The 25,511-nt window shown below is 41.7% G+C and overlaps 1 protein-coding gene across 3 annotated transcripts; it reads left to right on the top strand.

Annotated features, from left to right (window-relative positions):
• The first annotated feature begins 1,347 nt into the window (after positions 1–1,347).
• Positions 1,348–24,443, top strand: LOC130914645 (enhancer of mRNA-decapping protein 4-like). Of its 3 annotated transcripts, none has more exons than XM_057834033.1 (13): positions 1,348–1,659; positions 5,029–5,104; positions 8,466–8,568; positions 9,743–9,899; positions 11,730–11,886; positions 14,879–15,042; positions 16,686–17,333; positions 17,406–19,509; positions 19,583–19,676; positions 19,808–20,291; positions 20,506–20,611; positions 20,733–20,892; positions 20,961–24,443. In XM_057834033.1, the coding sequence occupies exons 1-7, from the start codon at positions 1,655–1,657 to the stop codon at positions 16,870–16,872; spliced, it is 849 nt and encodes a 282-aa protein (XP_057690016.1). In that variant the 5' UTR covers positions 1,348–1,654; the 3' UTR covers positions 16,873–17,333; positions 17,406–19,509; positions 19,583–19,676; positions 19,808–20,291; positions 20,506–20,611; positions 20,733–20,892; positions 20,961–24,443. The 3 variants fall into 3 exon arrangements, with proteins under 3 accessions (XP_057690016.1, XP_057690015.1, XP_057690014.1); XM_057834032.1 differs by having other exon boundaries at positions 16,686–17,542; positions 17,865–19,509; XM_057834031.1 differs by lacking the exons at positions 20,506–20,611; positions 20,733–20,892; positions 20,961–24,443 and having other exon boundaries at positions 17,406–17,542; positions 17,865–19,509; positions 19,808–20,038.
• Positions 24,444–25,511: the final 1,068 nt, after the last annotated feature.

Raw genomic sequence — 25,511 nt, 5'->3', positions numbered from 1 at the left:
GGGCCCAATCTGGCGATTGTTTAATTTATATTCTATTTTGTTTACTACAGTTCGCTTCCCCAACAGCGGGGGGGTTGGGGCAATGAGGACGTCCATCCAGCCAGGGGTTCAGATAGTCAGGGGGCTGCGTCTGGAAAAACAAGGGAGGGGGGGGGGGAGGGGACACCGGGTGACTAGTAATGAAAAGACAAGTCAACCAAATATTACAATAAGAAAAGAGAAAGTAAATGCAAGTGATAAGTAGAGTGAAAAACAGGCGATAGGACTAAGTGGCTGTACTTCCCCCAGCATTATAGCTCCTAGGGCACCTTAGACTGAACAGTGAGTCCAGTCAATGTTCAACTAGCCTAACCATAAGCTTTGTCAAATAGGAAGGTTTTTAGTCTAATCTTAAATGTACAGACTGTCGGCCTCTTTTATATTAGCCGGAAGCTAATTCCATAAGACAGGAGCTTGGTAACTAAAGGCTCTAGCTCCTACTGTTCTTTTAGAAACCCTGGGAACTACCAGTAGACCTGCATTCTGAGAATGAAGTGTTCTGTTGGGGTGATATGGAACCAGAGTATCTGTGAGATATAACTGCCCCAAACCATTGATGGTCTTATTTGTAAGACGGAGGATTTTAAATTTAATTCTAAACTCGACTGGAAGCCAGTACAGGGCTTGGAGCGCAGGGGTGATGTGCTCTCTTCTATTAGTTCCTGTTAAAAGTCTTGCTGCTGCGTTCTCGGCTAGCGGGAGACCTTTTAGGGAACTTTTAGGACAAGCTGTGAGTAAGGAGTTACAGTAATCTAATCTAGATGTAACGAACGCATGAATTTTTCTGAATCGCTTTTAGACAGAATATTTCGAATTCTGCCTCTTTTGCGGAGGTGAAAAAATGCTGTTCTGCAGGTTTGTTTAGTATGTGCTTTAAATGATCGGTCTGGGTCAAATAGAACTGCTAGGTTTTTAACTTTTGCACCTAAGAGGAACATAATAGCTAAAGCCAAATGTCAAAAGAAGCCAAATGGCCTGATACGACCAGGACGTTTCCCCCACATGACCTGATATGACCAGGCCACGCCCCCAAATATCCCCAAATGACCTGATGACCAGGACACGTCCCTCAAATGACCTGATATGACCAGGACACGCCCACCAAATGTCCCCAAATGATTTATGACCAGGACATGTCCCCCAAATGTCTCCAAATGACCTGTTATGACCAGGACGTGTCCCCCAAATGACCTGATATGACCAGGCCACGCCCCCAAATGACCTGATGACCAGGACACGCCCCTTAAATGACCTGATATGACCAGGACACGTCCACCAAATGTCCCCAAATGACCTGTTATGACCTGGACTTGTCCGCCAAATGTTTCCAAATGAACCGGAAGTGACCTGATATTGACCCCGAAATGTCCACAACAAATCTGGGCGGGGCTAAGATCAGTATTTCCACACAGGAAAGACCAGTAGTCATGTTATTCAGCATTTCATTTCTTTGATATGGGGTGGGAACTAAAGTTCACAGACGCAAGTTGACAGTGGTCGCTATTAAGCGTGCAGACAACTCGTCGATACCTCTGATTGAGAGCAACAAGAAAAAAGGGTTAACTGCAATGAAGAATTGAAGCTGAACTCATTTCCTCTGGAGTAAAAGCGGCCAATGAGGTAATTTAGTTTGTGTCATTTGACTGAGTAAATCTGTTAGTTAGTGTAGTTATTTAGACATGTTGTATTTTCTGTCTCTGTGTGAAAATGATTTGACTTTGTGCATATATTCATCTGTGTTGTTCAGTTCTCACGGCAAATCAAAGTCAATCAAGTTGTGTGTTTAAAGCCCTTAAAATTCCCATGATATAGCCTCTTGGAGTGGAACCTTCTCAATCTTTCTACTGTCGATTTCCTTCACTTGACCTCTTCGGCAAATACATTGTCGAAGGCCACGAATACATGAATCGGTGTCCAGAGAATAGGCCACCTGCAGCTGGACGGCTCGCCAGTTCAGACATGTGAAAAGGAACCCGATGCCTTTTTCACTTTACCGCGTCCTCCTTTCCCTTTGATGGGCCCGAAGTAGTCCATCCCCACATGTGTGACAGGAGGCAGTTTTGGGATGATGCGATCCAGGGGAAGGTCAGATATTATCTGCTCCCCTATTTTACCACGCTAAGGCAAACATGACATTGCTGAATTATGGCTCTCGCCGAAGAGTTGGCTTTCAGAATCCAATAGTGACGTCGAAGAGCATGCGATTCCTCTCTACGTGTCCGGTCAACGCATTGATATAGGTGAATGAGCTTAGACACATGTCCGCTTTTGGGTAGGACTGCTGGACGCTTCACCTCTTCAGGCAATGCAGATCTGCTTAGTCTTCCTCCTATCCCCAGCACACCATTAAAAAGCACAGGGTCAAGTCTCAATTCAGCTGCACTTTGACTGTTGTTCCTTTATTTAGTACCGTTATCTCATAATCAAAGCTGTGGATCTGTTCAAAGCGCACCACAGCTTCTTCTGCACAGTTTTCTTTGTGTTTTGTCACTATGATCCACGTGTAGCCCGAACTGACTTTTGCCCTCTGGCTCTTTCTAGTGTTGTATCGTTTTGAACGAATTGTTTGGGTGAACGAGACCGAACTAATCACCATCTGCACTGATTCGTTCTATGAGGTTGGTGCTTGTTCGCTGCGTGGGAGGGCGTTGAGCAAGCGGCAGCGTCTTCTGACATCTTACACGACCAATCAGACGCCAGCCTCATCGCGGGCAGGGGAGGGAGCGGAAAAAGAATCAGGGCGTCTGTCACTCACTTCCACGTGTAGCCAATAAGCAGCCAGCGTGCAGGCAGGAGGGCAAGACTGAGTCATGTCACTTCCCGTTCAGTGACTCGGTCCTCCGGAGGCTCCGGTTCCTCACCTAGCTTGCTGCTAACTTGACTTTGCAGTAATTCGGTGAACGAGTCAAAAAATGACAGGAAATGACTTTGTCACATATTTGTTAATGTGGAGCCTATCAAATGCTGCTCAAACAGACAAAAACACCACACAAATCTAGCGAGCATGGTTTAGTGTTCTACTTTTCTCAACAGACTCGGGACTGTACCTATGACGATATACTATCAAATTTACAGTAGTAAAGACTTTCGCGGGTAGCTACGAGGCAAGCAAAAGCTGAGCTGCGGTCACGTGACGGCAGTGCGGGGGGAGAAAACTGTCATTGTATTGAGGTTTCACGGCAGTGATATTTACCTCATGTGCACAGAAAAATGATCACCATAATACTGATTTGCAATGAAACTGTATATACATGTCAATTTTTTCCGACTGTTTTATTTTCTTTCGTGTCAGAGCGTGTCGGGTGTTAGTTGGTTTGACAAATTATGTCCATCCGTCCATCATGTGCTACTCAAGTGCCCCAAAACAACGCACGCGGACACGGGAGATGTCGCAATATGTCTACATTTTTCTTAACAGACTAATGAGAGTAGAAAGGCAACTTCGTAAAGAGCAAACAATTATTTCTCGTCAGCATTTGACGATCTGAGATGAGGGGACGACAGGGGAGCTGACCGGATTATTTTATTTGTTAATACCAGTGCAAAAATTCAATACCATCATCTTAATACTGATTTGCAATTAAACCTCCTTCTTTACATCATAAGGCTACTCTGTGAATTCCTGGTTGGACTGCTTAACCAAAATCTCTTCCAAAGTTTGAGTAGAGATTCGATTGGCACTCACGTTCGGACGGCCGTGCTGGTGGTTCTGTTACCGAGTGGACCATTAACCACCCAGCCAAGAAGCGTCTGCACTGCGTATGGTCCATTGCCTTCGCTTTTTATGATTCGCCATGGTTCAAGTGCTTTTGGAGCATTGACTCTGATCAGTGGTTCCACGTCTGCGTCGGTTTTGGTTGCTACAACATCGTTCAGATATAGCCATTTCCTGATTTCACGTTCCTCGGGAGCGCTATCTTTAGTTACAGGGATGCTGTTCTGGGTGTAAGTAACTGGCAGATCAGGGAAAAGGCTGCAGTTGAGACCAGCAACCTGTAGTCCAAAAATCCTGTAACTGGTAACGGGCATTTCCAGACCCAACGTTTTGAGTTTATCCAATTTCTTTCCAGTTGCGTTGATATTTTTCATCAGTGCTTGAGTGCAAAACGTAGCAGAGACGCCAGGGTCTAAGAAGGCATACGTTTGTATAGTACAGCTTCCTCTTGACAGCTTACCTGCACAGGAACGACAGCAAGTGTGCACTCTTTGCTGTCGGCCCCGGTAGGTTTATGCGGTCCTAGGCGCTGCTCACAAAATGACTCGGTAGGAGTTGTACTCAATTAATAGTTTCATCTCCGGCTGAGCTTTCTTATCCACTTCAATGTGTAAAATATGTTGACACTTTGGACGCGTCATATGCTTACGGCAGTCCTTACCTTTTGACAGACATCCACAGCACAAGCCGCGGACTTTTGAGGAATTCAACTTTCTCCTTGTTGGCTATACGTTTAAACACGCCACACGATTCCGTTGTATGATCCATATTGCAATACAGGCAAGGTTTGTGAAATGCAAAAGATGTGGTCAATTTTCAGACCTTAGAGTTATTGGGAAGAGAAAATTCACTTAGCGAAGGGGTCACCGTGGTGGGAAAACTGCTACCTCTTCTGGTCAGTTGTGTTTGCCCATTGATTTCACCCTCCCGTGTCACCCACCTGATCCCTGTCGTTTCGTTACCCTTTGTCTGTGTGTCTATAAACTCCCTGTTTTTGCAGAGTCTTTGTCGTGACACTGTCCATGTGCACGTCAGCAGCTATTCTCGTCCGTTTTCTCCTTCCGAGCCCTCTACTTCCTCTCGTTAGGTTTTTGATAGCCAGCCTTTTGTTAGTAACCTGAGTTTTGTTTGCTTCTGTGTTTTTTGGATCTTTGCAGTCTTGGTTTGTACTTTGTTTTTTTGTTGGCCTTCATGAAATCATTTTGCACTGCCTTTCTGCCTCACTTCCCTTTCCCTGCATTTGGGTCCAAATCACCGCCCACGCTCCCTGACAGAATGGTGCCGAGCCCGAAACCGCCTGTACCCACTATCGGGGAGCGTCACGGTCAACGCGACTCCGGACCTCCGCATGTGAGTACAGATTCGGAGCAAGTGTTGCTTCCCCAATGCCAGCGGGAAGAGTTAACTGAGCTACCAGGACAAATCTGAGCCACGTTGAGCTCCATAATAGCCCAAATAGAACATGTGTTGACCGGGCATTGGGAACACAAAACGTATCCTTCAGAAATGGGGAGAGAATGCATTGCAGTGTACCACCGTTTGCGTATAATGTATCTAGTAAACGTTCTGAAGAGAAATCCCACATTTCACCAATTGCCCGGGCTGACACAAACTACAGTGGTACCTCGACATACGACGCACAATCTTTTGGACATCCGACGTCAAATTTGACTCGTCATTTGTTTCTACATCCGACGACATGCTTTAAATACGACGATCTATGACAGCACTGCAGTTTCTTTGTTTTCTCGCAATAAGGACGCACGGTTCCAACAATGTTAGGGCAGGTGGTGAAAAGAAAGGGAAAAAGGTGATGTGTACCGTTACCACCAGTGTTGTCACAGATTACTTAAAGTAATTTAATGACTGATTACACCACCAAAAAGTAATCTAGTTACTTTACTGATGACTTTGTTATCAAAGTAACGAAGTTACTCTAGAAGTAACTTATTAGGTACTTTTGACCAATTTTTCTCCTTTTGCTGCCTCAACTTAAAAATGACAACAAAAAAATCTTATCACATGTCATTGAATTTTTCACATAAGGCTTCATCTTTGAGTTAGCGGGGGTTTAATTAGTCGATGGAGTTGATTTCAAACACCATTGACTCATGCTAGCTTAGCCACTCCGGAGCCCTGAAACTAACAAATAACTGACAAACTGCACAGAATTTGTTCAGTCAACTCCAATGACCAAAATCCCCGCTAACTCCTACACAAAGCCTACTGTCAAAAATTCTGAACTTCCCCCTTTCAAATAAAGACTTAGCTGTTAAAATATTGTCTATAAAAGTTGTAAAGCAATAAAACAAACAACAAAAATGAATGAACAAGAATCCTACAACGTATTTCATAATGGGTCCAAATCATTTTTCGAGCAGATCATGTGACTAGCACCTAAGAGACTAGCTTTTGCTTTGCTAGGCCCAAAACTACACCAGTGGAGGCAAGATGGACATTTAGAATTTCTGTAAACCTAAGCTTTCAAACCCAACCAACAACAACTGAGCTTGAACAGTTTTATACATACAGTATTGGCCAAAAGTTTGGCAACACCTCATAGGTGAATACTTTAAAGAAAGTAGAATATAAACCTGTTTTCAGTTATTTCACTTTTTTTTTTGCCATTCACAAGTTCGTTCATAGTTTTGATGTATTCAGAGAGGATTTACAATAGTAGTATAAAACGCAAAAATGATGAGGTTTGTAGTTTGCAACGCACAGAGATATTTTTGTCATATTTACTGGACAGAAATGTGAAGTAATGGCTGTATTTCCAGTGAGCAAAGGCAGCCATTTGCCTTTCACTGTTAGCATTCTGACGAGCCAGCGAGGCTATGTTATTAACCGCCGTGGCAGACAGCGCTCAAACACCATGTTTATACACTTGACCCATTTTTTTTTCCCCGATGAGAAAACGTGAGATGCTCTTCGTACATGACTACACTATTCTTCATTCTACATACATTTTGAGGCAAAAACAAAATAGTAACGCACAGGCACTAAGGAAACTAACTTTACTCGGATTACTGCCTTGGAAAAATGAACGCGTTAGATTGCTCGTTACTGGAAGAAAGTAATCAGATTACATTAACGCGTTACTGACAACACTTACCACTGACATGAAGATAGCTATGATAGGAAAATATGAGCGTTGGGTGCGCAGCCGTAATATGGCTGGCTCAACAATACAACTGTAGACGGTCTATGACGATCCTCCTCCGTTCGCCAGTTATAAGTTAGGTGGCAATTACAGTCTTATTGTGGTAACATCGCCGGCTTTGTCAGGTTTCCAGTGGTTTATTCCATCAACTTTTGCAACACAACACGCCCGGTGCCCCTTGCAGCACCAAGTGAACAGAAATGAAACTATCAAGACAGCCACGCGGTGCAGTGTGTTCAGGTACAGCAAAAAAAAGTCCGCTACGTTAGAACCCGATTCGTTACAGTATAACAGGTATTATTATCTAGGTCTTTGAAAAAAAGTGTTTGTTTTTTTGAATGGGATTTCTTTGGCGCGCAAACCGTTTGACCGATCGCCACCGTTCGAACATCGAAACGACCGGAATTTTCGCGCGATGCAGGGAATTTTTCCAATGAACCTGAAAATTTTTCCGTTTGCCCGTAACTGCTGATTTTTCACCGATTTTTTTGAAAAAAATAACAAATTTTGAAAATGTAACTCGTCCTACAATTTTTCACATAATTTTGGAATCAAAAATTCCGGGACGGCGTGGGGCATAAAAGTTGTATACAGAATTTGGGGAAAAACGACTGTTCCCCGGAAATTTGCTAAAAACCTTCCCATTCATGGAATTTACATTGCATTGATGCCATTGATGGCCATGTATGTCAATTCTATTGATGCAAGTGTACTTGGATATCATTGACGCCTCTGCAAGTTTATGCCATTGATGGCCATGATCTTCCCCAAATGTTCCCATTTTCAATGGCAAAAAAACAAAACAATGTCCCCAAATCAACAGGAAGTGACCAAATATCAATAGGACATGTCTCCCAAAGACCTGATATGACCAGGCTAAGCAGCCCCAAATGACCTGATCTGACCAGGCCACGCCCCGCAAATGTCCCCTAATGACCTGATTTGACCAGGACATGCCCACCAAATGACCTGATATGACCAGGCCACGCCCCAAAATGACCTATATGACCAGGCCACGCCCCTTAATTGTCCCCAAATGACCTGTTATGATCAAGCCACGCCCCCAAATGTCCCCAAATCAACAAGAAGTGACCCGATATTGTCCCTGAACTATCCCCAAACCATCCTGGGCGGGGCTAAGATCTATATCTCCACACAGCAAAGACCCAGAGTAATTTCTCCAGAAATTGCAGTTTCTAGTTATTATTGCTCCGATTTGTCATTCAGAATTTGTTTTGCTCTTTGCAATCGATATTTGCAATGGTCACATTATCTATTGAGAATTTTGTGTAGGTTTTGGGGCTGTGGAACGAATGAATGGAATTAATCATGTATTCTTAGGGGAAATCCTGCTCGACGTACGACCATTTCGATTTACAAACAAGGTCCTGGAACAAATTAACTTTGTATGTAGAGGTACCACTGTACTATTTCACCAGAGAACTCATTTAAATCACCGTCTGTGTAAGGGTACACCATCAGGTATTTATACCAAGAATACGGTTACATTTAGACCTGATATTACGCCGGTGCTTTCTCTGCCGCTAGAAACCTGGTCCGATCGAGGCTGCTTGCACAGATAGTTTCCAAAGCATTGTCCTACTTGCTGCTAAGGAGATGGACAAGAGAATTGAGGACATGTTCAAGCGCGGTAAGTCCTGTAATTGTCCGGAAATTTCAATTTCCTGTAAGCTGTGTGTACACTATAAACCTTTCTGCTTTCTGTTACCTTTCCCCCTCAGAAATACATGTCTGTGTGTATTTTACGTTTATAATAACATATGAATATGCAGTATATACCGAGTAAAGTTGTATGTACAAAACGTCTTAAGTTGTTGTTGTTTTATACAGTGGGGCAAAGAAGTATTTAGTCAACCACTAATTGTGCAAGTTCTCCCACTTGAAAATTAGAGAGGCCTGTAATTGTCAACATGGGTAAACCTCAACTATGAGAGACAGAATGTGGAAAAGAAAAACAGACAATCACATTGTTTGATTTTTAGAGTATTTATTTTTATAAATATATATCAAGAGATTTTGAGTGAAAATCTCCTTCCGTCAGCAAGGGCATTGAAAGTGAGACGTGGCAGGGTCTTTCAGCATGACAACGATCCCAAACACACAGCCAGGGCAACAAAGGAGTGGTTTCGTAAGAAGCATTTCAAGGTCCTGGAGTGGCCTAGCCAGTCTCCAGATCTCAACCCCATAGAAAATCTGTGGAGTCGGTGTTGCCGAACGACGCCCCCAAAACATCACTGCTCTAGAGGAGATCTGCATGGGAGAATGGGCCAAAATACCAGCAACAGTGTGTGACAAGCTTGTGAAGAGTTACAGAAAACATTTGGCCTCCGTTATTGCCAACAAAGGGTACATAATAAAGTATTGAGATGAACTTTTGGTGTTGACCAAATACTTATTTCCCACCATGATTTGCAAATCAATTCTTTAAAAATCAAACAATGTGATTTTTTTTTTCCCCATTCTGTCTCTCATGGTTGAGGTTTACCCATGTTGACAATTACAGGCCTCTGTAATATTTTCAAGTGGGAGAACTTGCACAATTAGTGGTTGACTAAATACTTATTTGCCCCATCTCAGCTGTTAACATCGCGGCGGCTCACACTTGTTACAATATGGTATTTTAAATTGGGACCAGTGGGCCAAGTATTAGCGAGGTTCCACTTTTGCAGAGGCAGGCAGAACCAACTCAAATAGCTTGAAAAAGACCGACGTACTGGCAAAATGGGCGTTTCTATTATATTTTCTATTTTCTTGTATTCGCTCATATGATGAATACATTGGCGTTGTTGTCACTTCCTTTGTAGGCAAACAAGATGACAGCCAACCATTTTTTGGACCAATGTGTCAGCTGGAGAGTGGCATCAGGCCTAAGATCGAGGCTGAAGTCAGACGTCTGATCCACTTCCAAAAAAAGGATAGACTCGCCTCCTCAGTGTCGGCCATTTTGCTTGACACAGATGGGTACTATAACCTGTAAAGTGCTGAATATCCACATTGAGCAATGTTAAATCATGTTTGTCTGGCATGCAAACATTCTAATGACAATATTTGAATGATTTGAAAGATTTCACCAAATTGTACAGGCGATGGTGGCAGGGGAATTTCAGTTTTGTGATTAGGACAATTCTTTATTCACGGAAACCAAATCAGTGATTTACACCTAGTGGGGGAAAGCTTATTCTGTCCTATAGATCAGGGGTCCCCATCTGCCGGGCCGCGGACCGGTACAGGTCCGACCGGGCCGCACAGAAATAATAATCTAATAACGACCGCATTCTGGCCGAATTAACCGTGTGCCCCTGCTTAGCACACCAATAGAAAATGGGACGTACCACGTCATTGTTTGGATACACCTCCATGCTGGTGATATCCTTTACTTCCGGTCCGGCAGACTCAACGGGGATTGTAACGTGTGGTAGTGCTAAGCTAATTCCTTCGGTGTATTAGAAAGAAAATATGGGTGTGTATAGTTGTGTTACCGGGTGCAACAGCATCTCCTACGACAAAAAAAAAAAGGGCCAACGGTAAAAAAAAAAAAACGTATTGAAACCAAAACAGTGGATAAATCGTTCAACTTACAAGAGAAGAGATGACGGGAACACACTCTCATTCCAGCAGAAATATGATCAAAAGAAATGCTTTTCCGACGACGAACCGCTGCGACCCGAGCCATCCGTCGTGTCTTCGTGATCTGATATTTGGTCCTCCATGCAGGAAAACCGTCAAAAGTGAGTCCAGTTTTCATTACCCTTTTTATTGTCGTAGGTGGGAGACGCTGTTGCACCCGGTAACACAGTCATGTTTTCTTTCCAATACACCGAAGGAATAAGTTTAGCACTACCACTCGTTACAATCCCCGTTGAGTCTGCCGGACCGGAAGTAAAGGATATTACCAGCATGGAGGCGTATCCAAACAATGACGCAGTACGTCCCATTCCCTATATTCCTGTCTACTCTAGATATAATACTACGGGATAGATTAGAAATTTCGTCATAGAAATCCATTGATTGGACTGCTAGCAGTACATCTTGTTCAGTGTATATAATACGTCCTCGATAATAATGTATGAGTAGGCCGCGGGCGCAGCACATTTGTTCCCGGAAATAATTAGCCCCCACACGAGCGAAGATGACTGGAAAACAGACGTCTTTGGAGATATTTTTTACGGCGAAAAGGGCACCAGATGAGCCAGAAGATGAGCCTACAACCTCGAAGACCCACGAACTGCAAAGGAGTGGATTCGTGACCCGTTTGTGAATAAACCGAGTGATTCGAGCATGTCTGTGCAACAGGAGGATCAGCTTGTAGAGATCGCAAATGACGGTGACCTTAAACGTACATTTGAGACAGCAACTCTATCGAGGCTCTGGATTAAAGTCATTCTGGAATATCCTGACATCGCTACAAGAGCACTGAAAACCTTGCTACAATTTCCAACATCGTATCTTTGTGAAGCGGGCTTCTTAATTCGTGCTTAACGACAAGGCGAAGTCGTGTGCAGCTTACATGGCAGGATGTATCTGAGGAGAACTTTTCTACATGTCCTTCCATGATCAAACCTAAGTTAATATTCCTTTCTTTAAAGAAAGTTTGTAGTGTTTGGAATGGCTGCATTGGCGGCCATGTTTAACGTGACGCGCATGCGCAGAACCGCATCGTTGCCATTTTTGATGGGTTGCAAAATTTGTCAGAACGCCGGTCCGTGAAAAAAAGACCCAAATAACACCGGTCCGTGGTGCAAAAAAGGTTGGGGACCCCTGATCTAGATAAACCGTTCTCTTCCTCTTCAGTTTTCTGCAGGATATTCGACAGTACATAAAGTCTATTGTTGAAGGTCTTCTCCAAGTTGAGCCGAAGAAGCAGGAGGCACATCAGGCCTACTTGGGAAAGAAAGAGGAACTCCTTCAGCTCATTCAGTGGAGAGAATATAAACAGACTTTCGAGACGGTAACGCACAACATATTTGCTCTTACGTCCACAAAATGGAATACTTTGGGGCCTATTTGTGATATGGGACACTGTCGTCACACGTTCAAAAATGCGCACTTGTATGCCAAGATATTTAGTCATCTGCTGCTGATGTATTTGACATATTTCGCTGTTCCCTGTCAAGTTTTAACACATATTGCATCTTTGGCTTCAGGGCAGGGGCGCCTCCAGAAATTGTTCATAGGGGTGGCCAGATGGGGCCACTTAAAATCTTGGGGTGGCACACCAAAACTAAAAGCCATCATTTCAGGTTTTCATTATATTATTGCAGTAAAAAGGTCAGGGGAAAACTATCAGAAAGACTTCAGTACACGGCTACTGAAATACTTTGTGTAATATTTGATGTTACTGATGATTTAATGTGCATAGTCCATAACTGTCCAGTCAACATTTTGAGTTCCACAACAAATCTGTTTTATTGTGTTATGTATATATTAGGCATAAGGTGTACATTTAACAACAACAAAATAATTACTGGGGAAAAGCAAGTACAGAGGCAATCATATCTTAACTGGATATTTCCCCACACAATGTTAATGTGAGACAAAAATAATTATTAGTGAATGAACAAAACAAAAAGCATAAGCGGATTTCAAGCGGGGGGGGGGGGGGCAGCCCCCCCCGTGGCCGAAAAGTGTCATTGCATGTAATTGACTTTCCTATATATATATATATATACAGTGGTACCTCTACATACGATCGCTTCGACACACGAACTTTTCGACATCCGACGTAAAATTTGACTCCCCATTTGTTTCTACATCTGACGACATGCTCGAAATACGACGACAATGGCAGCACCGCAGACGAATGCACGGCGGATTTTCTTGTGTGACAAATCAACACTGGTTTCAGAAAAGGTTGGTACAGGTGGTGAAACAAGGAAAACGTTGACGCTTACCTTCTAAATGAAGATGCAAATGACAGAAAAATATGAGCGTAGGGTGGGCATCCGTGAAATGGCTCAACAATACATCTCCACGGTCCTCCGACGACCATCGTTCGCCAGTCTGTATAAGTTAAGCTGACAATTCTTATTGTGGTAACATCTCCAGAGAAATCGCCAACTTGGCCCCGTTTTTATCATTTATTTCACAACTTATTCAAAACAAAAACACCTTCTGTCTGCCGCAATTGACGGTGTTCTCAAGAAAACATTCAAAGTGAAAGTGAAACTCAAGCCCACCGGTCTGTCTCTGGCAGTCAGCCCCGCGGTGCGTTCAGGGTCAGCAAAAAACGTCCGCCACATTAGAACCCGATTCGTTACATTAATACAGGAATTATTATTATTATTCCGATTTTGATTTATAATTTATTTGTTTTGCTATGTGTAATTGCCATTTGTAATAGTACAAGCAGTATTTCTTAAGGATTTAGTGAAGGTTTTTGGGCTGTGGAACGAAATAATGGAATTAATCATGTGTTCTTATGGGGAAATCCTGCTCGACATACGACCATTTCGACTTACAAACAAGGTCCTGGAACGGATTAACTTCGTATGTAGAGGTACCACTGTATATATAAACGTTGTGAAGCAATAAAACGACAACAAAAATGAATGAAGTTAGCAAAAAAAAAATTTTTTTATAATGGGTCGAAATTATTTTTCGAGCACCTTAGACCAGCGGTCTCAAACCGACTCCACAAAGGGCCGCAGTGGGTCCTGGTTTTTGTTCCAACAGATCCAGCACAAACAGTTCAACCAATGAGGTTTCTACTAACATAAGCAGCACCTGATTGCAATCAACTGATTACACTTGTAAGAAACCAGATTGGTGAAAAGGTATTTGTCTCGTTTGGTTGGAATGAAATCCAGTACCCCCTGCGGCCCTTTGAGGACCGGTTTGAGACCACTGCCTTAGACGGTTATTTGCTTTGCATATAATTAAAAAAAAGAATATATATGGCGGAAAACACAGACAAGACTGAAAAAGCAGTTTCTGCTCTTGCACTCCTCTTTAAAAGAAACTGCTTTATTTTAAGCTAAAACAACTGTTGTGTTTGATAGAACAATATGTCTATATGCTGCCATAGCAGATTCATGGCACATTAAGCCCCCAAACTATTTTTAATTGGTCCGTTTTACCCTGAAAACCCCCGTTTACAGACGTCGCACAACCGCTTTTGTTTCAACCCAGCCATAAAACAAAGGTAATTCATTATATTTATTATTCAAAATGTCTGTCGTTTTTAACTTAGAATCATTCATTGATGTCTCAAATTTCGTTTTAAAAAAAAAGAAACGACTTTAAAAAATTATTCACTCACATATTTTAAACTTTTAAACAAATTATGTCACAATGAAAAAATGGCGTCTGTAAAAAAGTCACAGATATCTACCTCATAACTATTGCTTAATTGTATTTTTTTCGTTACTGTCGAATTTTCTCCGATATGTTAGATGATAAATAATTGATCAAAACAAAAAAAAAGTTGAAAAAAATGTTTAAAAGGGTAAATATATGAAAAAGAAAATCTTGACCACTCCTTGATGTCTGTGATTTCTGCATTGCGACCCTTGTTATATTACCATGTTTCACCCATAAAATCCCCCAAAAAATCCAGCTGTTGCCATTCACAGCTGTGTCTTGACACTCAGTGAAACATGCTACATGGAGTTTTTGGATCGAAACAAAGTAGGTACGCGATAATATCTCGTTAAAGTCGATTCCGATACTTTGAAAATAACAGGATCGGACCCGACCGATCGGCATCTTAGCACCCCCATCTCCTCCTCCTCACTAAGCCTCTGTTGCTCCCCTGTCGTTTCTGTCCTCCTTTATTCTTCAAAATGTCTGTCGTTTTTGTCTTAGAATCATTAATTGATGTGTCAGATTTCGTTTAAAAAAAAAAAAAATATTTACTAAAAAAAATTTAAAAAATAGCGAATTTCGGCTAGGATCGGATCGGGTTGGATGAGAATACCTGAATTTTCCTAATTCCTCTCCAGGCCCTGTCGAGCGTTGACCACCGATTGCTCGCTGCTGTGTGCTTGGCGGCAACCAAGCTGGATTTTGAGAAAATGCAGCCCAACCCATTGACCCCATCACTTATTGTGGCCATCGTCCAACGCCTGACCCAGGACATCAAAAAGGACAAGGATCCCCCACTGAAGTAAGGCCAAGACTAGGCCTGTCGCGATAACAAATTTTAGTGTGCCATAATTTATTTCTTAAATTATTGCGATATGCGATATTATTGCCCCCCCCCATTAAAAAAAAAAAAAAAAAAAACACTGTCAGAATACAGCATATATTAATAGATCGTGTACACCCATTTAAACGCAATAAATGTTTACTCTTAAATTCAAAAATACTTTTTAGGAAATCACAACTAAAAACAATAGACCATGCCTCTTTTAAGTAAAAGACAACAATATTCATCCATCCATCCATCCATTATCTTCCGCTTAGTCCGGCGTCGGGTCGCGACAATATTAATACTGCACAGAAACACAGAAGAAATAAAATGTGTTTTTTAAGAAAAATGAAATTCCACTTCAAAATTTAAGCATCTAGGCAAATGAAAATGTTTCCCCTCACAGCTTCTGCTATGGCGTTCCATGTGTAATACAGTGGTACCTCCACATACGAAATTAATTCGTTCTAGGAGCTTGTTTGTTAGTCGAAATGGTCGTATGTCGAGCAGGATTTTCCCATAAAAATACATTATAATTCCAATAATTCATTCCACAGCCCAAAAACCCACACTACATCCTTAATAAATACTGCTGTTACTATTGCAAATAGCAATTAGAAAGAGCAAAACAAATAAAATGTGAATAAAAATCAGAACAACAATGATATAATCATAGCAATAATAACAATAATACAGTACAGTACCTGTAATAATGTAACGAATCGTTTCTAATGTGGCGGACTTTTTTTGCTGTACCTCAACGCACCGCGGGGCTGACGATGAGCAGGAGAGCGCTATTTTACTTTCTGTTTCGATCCTGGCGTCAACAGCAGTGGACAATCGGCGAGTTGATGGAATAAATGATTTCAAACCTGACCAATCTGGCCATTTCTTAGGCGATGTTACCATAATAAGGACTGTCACCTTAACTTATAAAGACTGGCGAACGGAGGGGGACCACCGGCCAAGATCGGCATTCTACGACCCAGCTCAAGGATGCACACACCATGCTTATATATTGCTATCATTCACATCTTCATTTCAATGGTAAGCGTCACCTTTTTTTTTTTTTACTCCACCTGCACTAAACTTAAACTGCACTAAACTAAAAACAGAACTAAAATGCATTTTGCGTAGTTGGTAACAAGGAAGCCGAACTTTTAACAGCACGTCAGCCGCAGGCGCGCACGCAGGTGCACGCGAGGCGATAAATCGCAGCGGAAAAATGATCGCCTTCATTTCTATTTACCGTGCGATAAATGGAATTATTGCATATTGCGACAGGCTTAGCCAAGACACAATACCACAGCACTTGCAGATAATTTGACTTAACGGTATTCGTCGTGTTTCTTTTCAAACGAATCCAAATATAGCACTTCAAAGATGTCGTTTTGAAATTTGGCTAGCCTAATAACATCGTTGTGCGAGACATTTTCTCATTTTTTCAGAAGGCACACAAACACGAAAAGTTTTTCACGTGGCGGGCGATGCGACGGCGACCGACCAAAGGCCATAGCGACCTCGGTCCATTTAATTGAAGATTGAACTATAGCGTTACAAGAATGAATGCTGTTTTATACGGCGTTATTTCAAATATTTCTCTGGCTCCATTTGTGCAGATTTTTGATGTACCTATTGTACATGTTGGACCAAACGGCTCTGGACGAGGAAGAGAAGCAGCTCATAGCGGAGCAGCTGACGGAGACTAGAGTCGTCATGTCTGACATCAAGGGAAATGCACCCGAAGAAGCTGATCATTCAACGATGGGACAGATCATTGAAAACCTGGACGCGTTCTTTGGCTGAGAGCCATATAATATGTTCAAAACGTTAAAAAAAACCAAGTCATTTGTCCATTGAATTACAACAGTTTGAAAGACCAACAAGTCTTTGAATTCTTTTTAATAACATTGCTGTTGCTAATCAATGATGAGTATTTCTTACCATTGATGCGACCTCTGGTACTAGATGGTTCTGCTGATGGCTTTGGAGTCTGGTTGATACCTGGTGTTGGGGGGTGGAGCTGTTGCTACCGCGCAAGCGCAGATCGACGCCATTTTCTCCCAAGGGATGATGGGAGATATAGATGTACTTACACGGATGCTGCATTAGGCTACAACAGGGGCTGCAAGAAGCAGAGTCACGCGAGATTTGAGTTGTTTGTTTTTTTTTTGCGCGCGTGTGCTGCGCAAAGTCGGATTCTTCCAGATCCTTCCAGAGGTTGCTGCAAACTTCGACTCAGCTTGTGAATACTTCGAACTTATCTAGTACGTAAAGTTCTTAGAGTGGCATGAAACTTGAGTCTTTAAAATCCCTCCAGCTTGAATTTATCTTAATAGATACTTGGAGTGATCCGAGAAGATGGATGTGAGTACTTATCGGCATCTTCTAATGTACCTGGTGGACGGAAGCTTCCAACCACTCAAGCGGGGCGCCGTAAGGTTCGACGAATGGCGCGGGGTTTCATTGCTAAAAGGTAAAAAAAAAAAAAAAATGTTATACTGACAAGTCTGAAAAGCAGGTCTTCTTGTTGTTAGGGCAAGTGACTATTTCTGGCCATTTAAAAAACGTCGCTCCAAAAGCAATTCATCAAAAGATATTGAAATAAATAAAAACAAAGACACTTTTTCTATTTTGGTTTTTAATTAGAAATGGATCAAGATATAAAATGTTCTATAATAAGAGGAACTGTTGTGAATCTCAGGTCCACAGCTGAGTTTCATTTATCGCTGGCTGGTGGTCATTTGAATCTACTGCAGTTTAAGCTTCTCTTTGCATTTGAAATTTTCCTCCAACAGACAAAAGACTGTTCTAAACTGGCCCCTCCGAGCAATACTTGCGCCTGGTTATCAACGCAGAGGAGAAGCGGACTATCCTAATGGAGTGCCACAATAAATCTGGTACTGGGAACCACAGTGGCGTCCGGGGCACCTGCAACAGCCATTTCTTCCTTCTACTGGCCAACAATGATTAAGGATATCAATGAGCATTGAGCAAATACTGTCAAGGAAATCGAAAGTGTTGCATAAACTGTATTTTGTCTCAAGTAATTATTTCTATTGAAACACGGATGGATCCTATTTTTACTCCTAAGCAGAATTGGACCATCCCGCTTTTTTCGAAGTATTCTAAATAAATGTGTGTTTTTCAATTTCGGGTCAAGTGTTGTCACCGCTGCCAAGTGAATGACCCAATTCAAACGGTGGCCCCAGCCCTCCATCCCATCAAGGTACAATGCTAAAACATTGTCTGGTCTTCATTTCAATTCAAATGATGAATAACTGTGCTGCGGGTAAATGGTCTCGATGAACGTTTTAATATTGCTACCATTTGAAACGGCTTTTTTGTTTTGGTTTTTTTTGTCACGCACCCCAACACACACACACAGGTGCATGCTTTTTGTTGGTTTGTTTTTCATTTTGTGACACTTGGGTCAAAGAACCTTGGGAGGTATTGGGCACGGATTTAATTGGACCACTCCCAGAAACGGGGCAAGGGAACAGATATATACAGTATATATGTCCTGACCGTGGGCGATTTATTTGTACACTAAGTGGGTGATTGCAGAGCCTTTGAAGACCAAGACGGCAGCGGAGGTCTCCGGAATGGTGACCGCAAAGTTTGATACATTTGGCATGGTCAGGAAAGTCATCACTAGCCACGTTTACATGCTGACTTTTTTTCATACCGATTCAAATCATTCCGAATGGAAATTTCACATCAGCTGTTTTCATGTCACTTCATCTATTCCGATCCAGCGTTTACATGTGTCTGCCTTTATTCCGAAAGGACGTTTGACAACTGCCGTCTGACATGCGCAGATTAATCAAAACAAAGCGTCACGTTGCAAAACATGGAGATCGATCGTCAGATCAGCTGCTGTTCTAACTTTTCGAGTGGAAACAAAACTTCAGAATGACACGCCGTTCATTTAAAAAGTTGTGTGGGTGCTCTGTGCGTGTGCTTGGAAGCCATGTTGCATGTGACGTTACTTACGTCACCAAGTCAGTACGGAGCATGTGCAGAAAGAACGCAGCCAGACACCATTCCGCTTCCCTGTTTACATGATATAATTTGACTTCTAATCGGTTTGGGAAAAGGAATATTCCACCCTTGTGAATCGGAATGAAATTCCATTCGGTTTGGGCCTGTTCATTCCGAATGAGGTGTTTATATGGAACACATTTATTCGGTTTGAACAAATATTCCGATTGAAATTGGAATATTTGGCTCCATGTAAACGTGGCAACTGATCAAGGGAAGGAGTTTGTGAAGCAGGTAAGGTTCCGTGACAGTTGACTTTTTCCCATGCATTGATGAATGTCAGATCTGCTGAATTGAGTCACTCTGCTCTTGTCATTCCAGCTCAATGATGGCATTTTCAGCGTGCTGAACATCAAACACGCTGTTTCCAGTGCCTGCCACCCCCAGACCAACGGCCAAGTAAATGTTTGAGTAACTCTGGTGAAATCAGTAGAGTTTGTTTTTGTATATCAAAATGCAATCCATTTCGCAGGACGAAAGGACTAACCAGAACATCAAGCGTGCTGCTCTCCGACAATATGTCACGACTGGGACGTCCATCTGGCTGCATCAATACTGCAAAGCAGGTTGTCTTACATTGAAATGTGACTTTTCGTGTATTCTACCTTTTGAGAATATATTCCAAAAGCATTTTTCATTTTTGGTTCTTGACATCTGTTACACGAAACGAGTTAATCAAGAGTTTATCTGTGAACAGAACTCCACACACGACACAGTCCATATTTCCTGCTCTGCCACCGCCATCCACGCCTTCCGTCACTGATCGGAGCCCTGTCCTTTGTGGTTGATGACCCAGAAGAGGATGTGGACACCAGAGTTGAGGAGGTGACAGTTCTCAACGAGACGGTCTGTACACTTGAAGGGATGAGCCTGACAGAGGGCAGCGTTTTCGCCAGTTTCTTTCTGGCACGTCATGTTGTTTTTGGAGGTACTTTGCAACATCGAGAAGGCACAGGACATCCAGAGGAAGACTTTTGGAGCGCAGAAAAGGCTAAGAGTGTTCTGTTAGGGCTGGTGATGAGGTTCTTCTTCTCTCTGCAGATCCAAAAAGGACACTCGTTGGCAAGTCAACACACATAGGACCGTACACTGTGGCCGGTATTACGCCGAACGTTGGTGGCCACGATTGTTAAGGGGTCAACTTTACGGAAGGTCAACATGTCCAGACCACCGGTCAAAAAGTAAGAGACATAACGTCCTTGTTACTATCAATCTGTTTTATGTTCTGGTGAAGTCTACGTGGTCTACCAGGTCTGTGTGAAAGTGTCATGTGTGAGCAAGTCTTATTCTTGTTCATGTCATCTATTGTTTAATGTTTGTTTTTTGTTTTTTATGTGACTACTATAAGTGGATACATGTTTTGAGGCCATACTACATTTTTTTTCATACTAATAGATCCAACAATTAATCGGAAGATTCTTCTGAATGGGAAGCTGATCTTCAATGTGCCAGTGCTGGAGCAAAGTGGCTAAAGGACTTCGACCCTCTTCAGTCCAGCCTGGTGAAGCATTGTTTTATACGTTCACATTGAATATGGTTGTTTTTTTTTTTTCAACTGCTGACACGTGCAAAGTAACAACAGCTGTATACTACATATGGACTGTGCCTGCATCTTATTCTAGAAACCATTCAGCCATAATCACACGAAATACTTTCTTCATGGAGCTGATGGACACATTGGATGAAAAGCGTCCTCCAGGGGAGCTCATTGTAAAGGAGGATAACGTCTGCCTCACTCGAGAAGACGCCTGGGTTGGTTTGGCACAGTGCGCGGAGGCCACTGTGAGTGTATTATATAACTTGGTCTAATGAATTGATGTGGAATTTGAACTTCCAACTTTTGATTTCAGATTGGGAATGCCTGTCTACAGATTGTGGGGGAAACTGCAGAAAGACATGTCCTCAATAGTACTGGTGAACCATTTCATTTGAAGTAGTGATGGGCGATACCAGTGATTTTGGATTCGATCCCATACCAAGTAATACCAAGGCCAAATATTGCGATCCGATATCGATACCGGAAGTTCATATTTTGTATGTATGTATATATGTATTCAGTGGGGAGTATTTGCTAGTATTTGATACACTGCCAGTGGGTTTCCCCATTGACTGTGTATCAAATAGTTGTTCACCCCACTGTATGTGAGGTTGCGCTAGACATTTTCGTTGTCTGTCATTTTGACTGACAGGGTCATAAAAATCCAGTCATAATCTATTTTTACCAGTCACTTAAATTTTTAAAATGATAATGATGACATATTCAATAGTATTTAGTTTTCATTCATTTTTGATATCGCTTGCTTGGCGGCGAAAAATTAGACACGGAAGTTGTATTTTTCTCCCTCTTTTTACTCTGCTTACCGCCAACAACACCAACAAAACAACTCCACTCCCAAAGAAAAAGAGGCAACTATATAGACCCCAATCACCAATGTCACACAATGATCTTAATTGTGGTTGTCAGCCCAAAATCTTCTAAATCTATATTAAATGCATCTTACCAGATATAAAATGACTACTACATAGTCTGTGGTGATCGTTTGGTGCCCAGATTTCTTGTCGAATTACAGCAGTCCATCTCGCTCTCCTCTTCGGGTCTCTCAGAATACGGTAGAACTTCAAGTCTCTCCGTCTATCTTCTCTGTTACTGCAACCAACCGCCACACACGCCTTCGCCATTTTGATTTTTAATGTTAACGAGCAGAAAAACACGTCGTAATAGGAGGCATGTACGTAGCGGTAATGTGTAAACACGACGAGCTGATGGACAATATGGCTGCTCCAGTAAGGGGGCGGAGTTGTGACGTCATGTGATTGGGGTCTATAGACAAGTTTCCTGAGCGAAATATGGGCGCCGCCATCTTGGAAAATGTCTGCCTCGCACTTCCGGTCCGGCTGAGTAGCAGTGTATTAGCAGTGTATTGACGACGATAAAACTACGAAATCGAGCCACAGCAACCCATGGAATCATCAAAAATTGATTCAGCACGACCTAGATGACACGTAGATGAGATTGGATGGCAGTTCGTGTCACTTCGTTGATCATTCGTGGACAAAATTATTAACAACGGTCAGACTGTGTTAACGTGAGGAATGGATTGATACTACGGCCATTAGTGACCAAAATGTGGTGAAATTACAAGTTATATTACATTTGCCGACTGCAGAAGGGCTGACATGGATTGTTTTGTTACAAGGAAATGCTACAAGGTTATGTACATACGATGTAAACACAAATAGTATGTCATTCTTTTTTTTATTGCAGGCATTGATCGCAATAAAACATTTAGACATGATTCCATTTCTTATTTAAAACGATTGGTGCACTCCAAAACAGGTCAATAAATCACATTTATAAAAGTATTGCAAAAATAGCATACGAGAATGTGATATCAGACCGCAGAGCTCCGGAGCCTCGTGAACAAATAGCGACATCACGGAGGCCCTCGGCGGCATTTAGATGTGCTTTTTTCCCGTCCTCGGTAATTCCAGCTCCAATAGCACATATTTAAAGACGCTACAGTTCACAAGTTCGCAGTTGGATCACGGCGATCTCGGCGAACCACCGTCTGTCACAATTCCTGCCTCTCTCTCGGCCTCTCCCGGGAGTCGAGCTGTCATCATCATTGTGGAACGCAAACGATATATGTTCGATATATGTCCATCAACGTACAAGTCAAGTTGTCTTCCCTTTTATAACAGCGTTTCCCAGCTGTAAACAAACGAATAAAAACTTGTAACACTTGGATTTATGCGGTGCATTCAAACACGATTAGCAGCAGGCGGCTAGTAGCAGAAGCTAGTTGTTGTAAAAATGATTCAACTTCGTAATTACAATCATCATCGTAATATCAATAGCAAAGGCAACAAGTCGTTTCATGCGCCAGATTTTAGGTTTCGTATTTTTAGAGCACATTACCTTCCATAACAGCGGGGGCATGACTGCAGGAGCTGTCAGTTTTGTACATCTCCTTCCCTCCCTCCTGTATGACGAGTACGAGCACCCATGGTTTGGAAATCGACATGGTACGAAGCATGGAGGCCTTGGCTTGGTTCTCCACCCGCCTACATCAAAATAACATTCCCGGGATCTTGTATAAAGACCTTCCAACTTCGATTCCACCGCCATTGACTTAAACAGGCGGAAACGGAAGGGGAAGGAAGACATAAGGAAGTAAACCGGAAGTACCTCGGAAACAGGCGGCAATCTAGTCCACCAATTGGATGACGCGCTGGCACACCGGGTGCACCAATAAGAACCTCGCGTTGATGTGTCAATCACGGTGCTGCCGCCAGACCCCGGTGACGCTACAATATTCTGACAGAATAGCCAACGACGTCATGCATTAAGAGAGACAATAGCTAATTAATATGCTCACTCGCCACCCTGTCGTCTGGGGTGTGAATTGCAACCTGTCAAAATGACTGACGGACTTCAGTTTTTTCCGTCACCGTTTTAAAAAACCGGTCAACGACGGAAAATATTCGGTTAACGCGACCCCTGTTGCGGAGGCAATATGATACACAGTCAGAAACAGCAAATGAAGTAAACAAAGATGAATAAATAAAGTTCAAGTCCTGGGCATCCCCCATTCTTGGACCCTCCATGTCAGCAAGGAAAAACTCCAAAAACTCCCAAGCTCTTTGGGAGAAAATGAGAAACCTTGGGGAGTACCACAGTCAGGAGAGATTCACTCCCAGGACGGATAGACAGGATGCACCAGGACAGCTAATGGGAATTAGCAGACGGGGTTACAGTCTGTAAGGATGCAGTAGAGTAAAGGAACAAGAAGAGGTCCATCTAGCCAGATGAGACGGGGGTGGCAATGAGGACGTCCATCCAGCCAGGGGTTCAGATAGTCAGGAGTCTGCAGCTGAAAAATAACCTCTCCCCAGAGGGGAGGGGGACAAAGGGGACACCGGGTGACTAGTGATGAAGAGACTAGTAAACTAGATATTAACATTGGAAAATAGAAATAAGGTAAGACAAGCGGTAGGTAGAGTGAGAAAAAGGAGCTAGAACTCAGTGGCTGTACTTCCCCCAGCATGATAGCTTCTAGTGCAGCTTAGACTGAACTGTGAGTCTAATCCGACCTCAACTAGCTCCGACAGTACTTTTAGAAACCCTGGGAACTACCAGTAGACCTGCATTCTGAGAGCGGAGTGTTCTGTTGGGGCGGTATGGAACCAGCGCATCGGTGAGATAAGATGGCCCCAACCCATTAATGGTCTTAAATGTAAGAAGGAGGATTTTAAATTGAATTCTAAACTCGACTGGAAGCCAGTGAAGGGCCTGGAGCATAGGGCTTTAAAATTTTAGGAAGTCATCACAGCTAAGGGTGACTGGGATATAAGGTTCTATTGAGCTGTGACTGTTTGTTAGCTGTGACTGTTTGTTAGCCTTGCTACAGTGCTGAACAGGAACCTAGGATTATTCTTGTTTTCATCTATTAAGGATGAGTAATGTCTGGTTTTAGTCGTACGCAAGGCCTTTTTATAGGTCATTTCACTGTGTTTCCAGGCAGAGAGAGTGTGCTCTGTGTTGGAATGGCGGTATTTCAACCTTTAATTTTATGTCAGCATGCAGTTTCAATATGTATTACATTTTTTTTTAAATATTTTTTTCTGTGTCCATTTCAGTATGTATTTCAGTTTTTTTTTTAATTCTAAGTTTTATTATTTTAATATTGATATACTTTAGTTGTTTTTCATGACGTTTTGTGATATCTTTTATCGTTACTCTTCATTTTGATGTATTTTTTGTTTTCATTACATTTTAAGTATTACAACATTTAAATTTCCAAATAATTGTACTATATTCAAAATGTTTAATTATTTAAACAATAATTTTAGGTTTTTATATATTGTATGTATTGTATTTCAACATTTAAACTATATTTGAATAATTTTATGATTAAAAAATATTTTTATATTTTTTTTGTTTTTATTATTTTTCAACATATAATATATATTTGTATATTTTTTTATGATTTGATTTTTTTTTAGATTTATATATATATGTATATATATATTCATTAGATTTGTATGTATTTCAACATTTAAAATTAGTTGAATATATGTTTAAAAATTTCTATGATAAAATATATTTAGATTTTTAGATTTAGATAGATTTTTATTTTTTAAATAATAATTTTAAATTAATATATTTTGGATATAATTAAAATATATATATACATGTGTGTGCGTGTGTGTTTGTGTGTACATTCTTTACTTTCATTAAATCTTTTTCATCATTTAAAATGAATATATTTGAATGTACCTTATGATTAAAAACACTAATTTTACTTTTTATTCATTTTTTTCCCATTATTTTATATGTATTTCAACATATTAAATATATTTGAATATGTATTTAATTTTTTAATTATTTAAAAAACATC

Source organism: Corythoichthys intestinalis, chromosome 4 (assembly GCF_030265065.1).
Source record: "Corythoichthys intestinalis isolate RoL2023-P3 chromosome 4, ASM3026506v1, whole genome shotgun sequence".
Lineage (NCBI taxonomy): Eukaryota > Metazoa > Chordata > Actinopteri > Syngnathiformes > Syngnathidae > Corythoichthys > Corythoichthys intestinalis.
This window is presented reverse-complemented; position numbering and strand designations above follow the sequence as displayed.

What these genes read in the sequence shown, in the direction of transcription:
- LOC130914645 (XM_057834033.1), top strand. An exon ending in ATTTTGCTTGACACAGATGG is followed by an intron (nt 9,900 to 11,729) that starts GTACTATAACCT and finishes CTTCCTCTTCAG; the next exon opens with TTTTCTGCAGGATATTCGAC. An exon ending in GACAAGGATCCCCCACTGAA is followed by an intron (nt 15,043 to 16,685) that starts GTAAGGCCAAGA and finishes CCATTTGTGCAG; the next exon opens with ATTTTTGATGTACCTATTGT.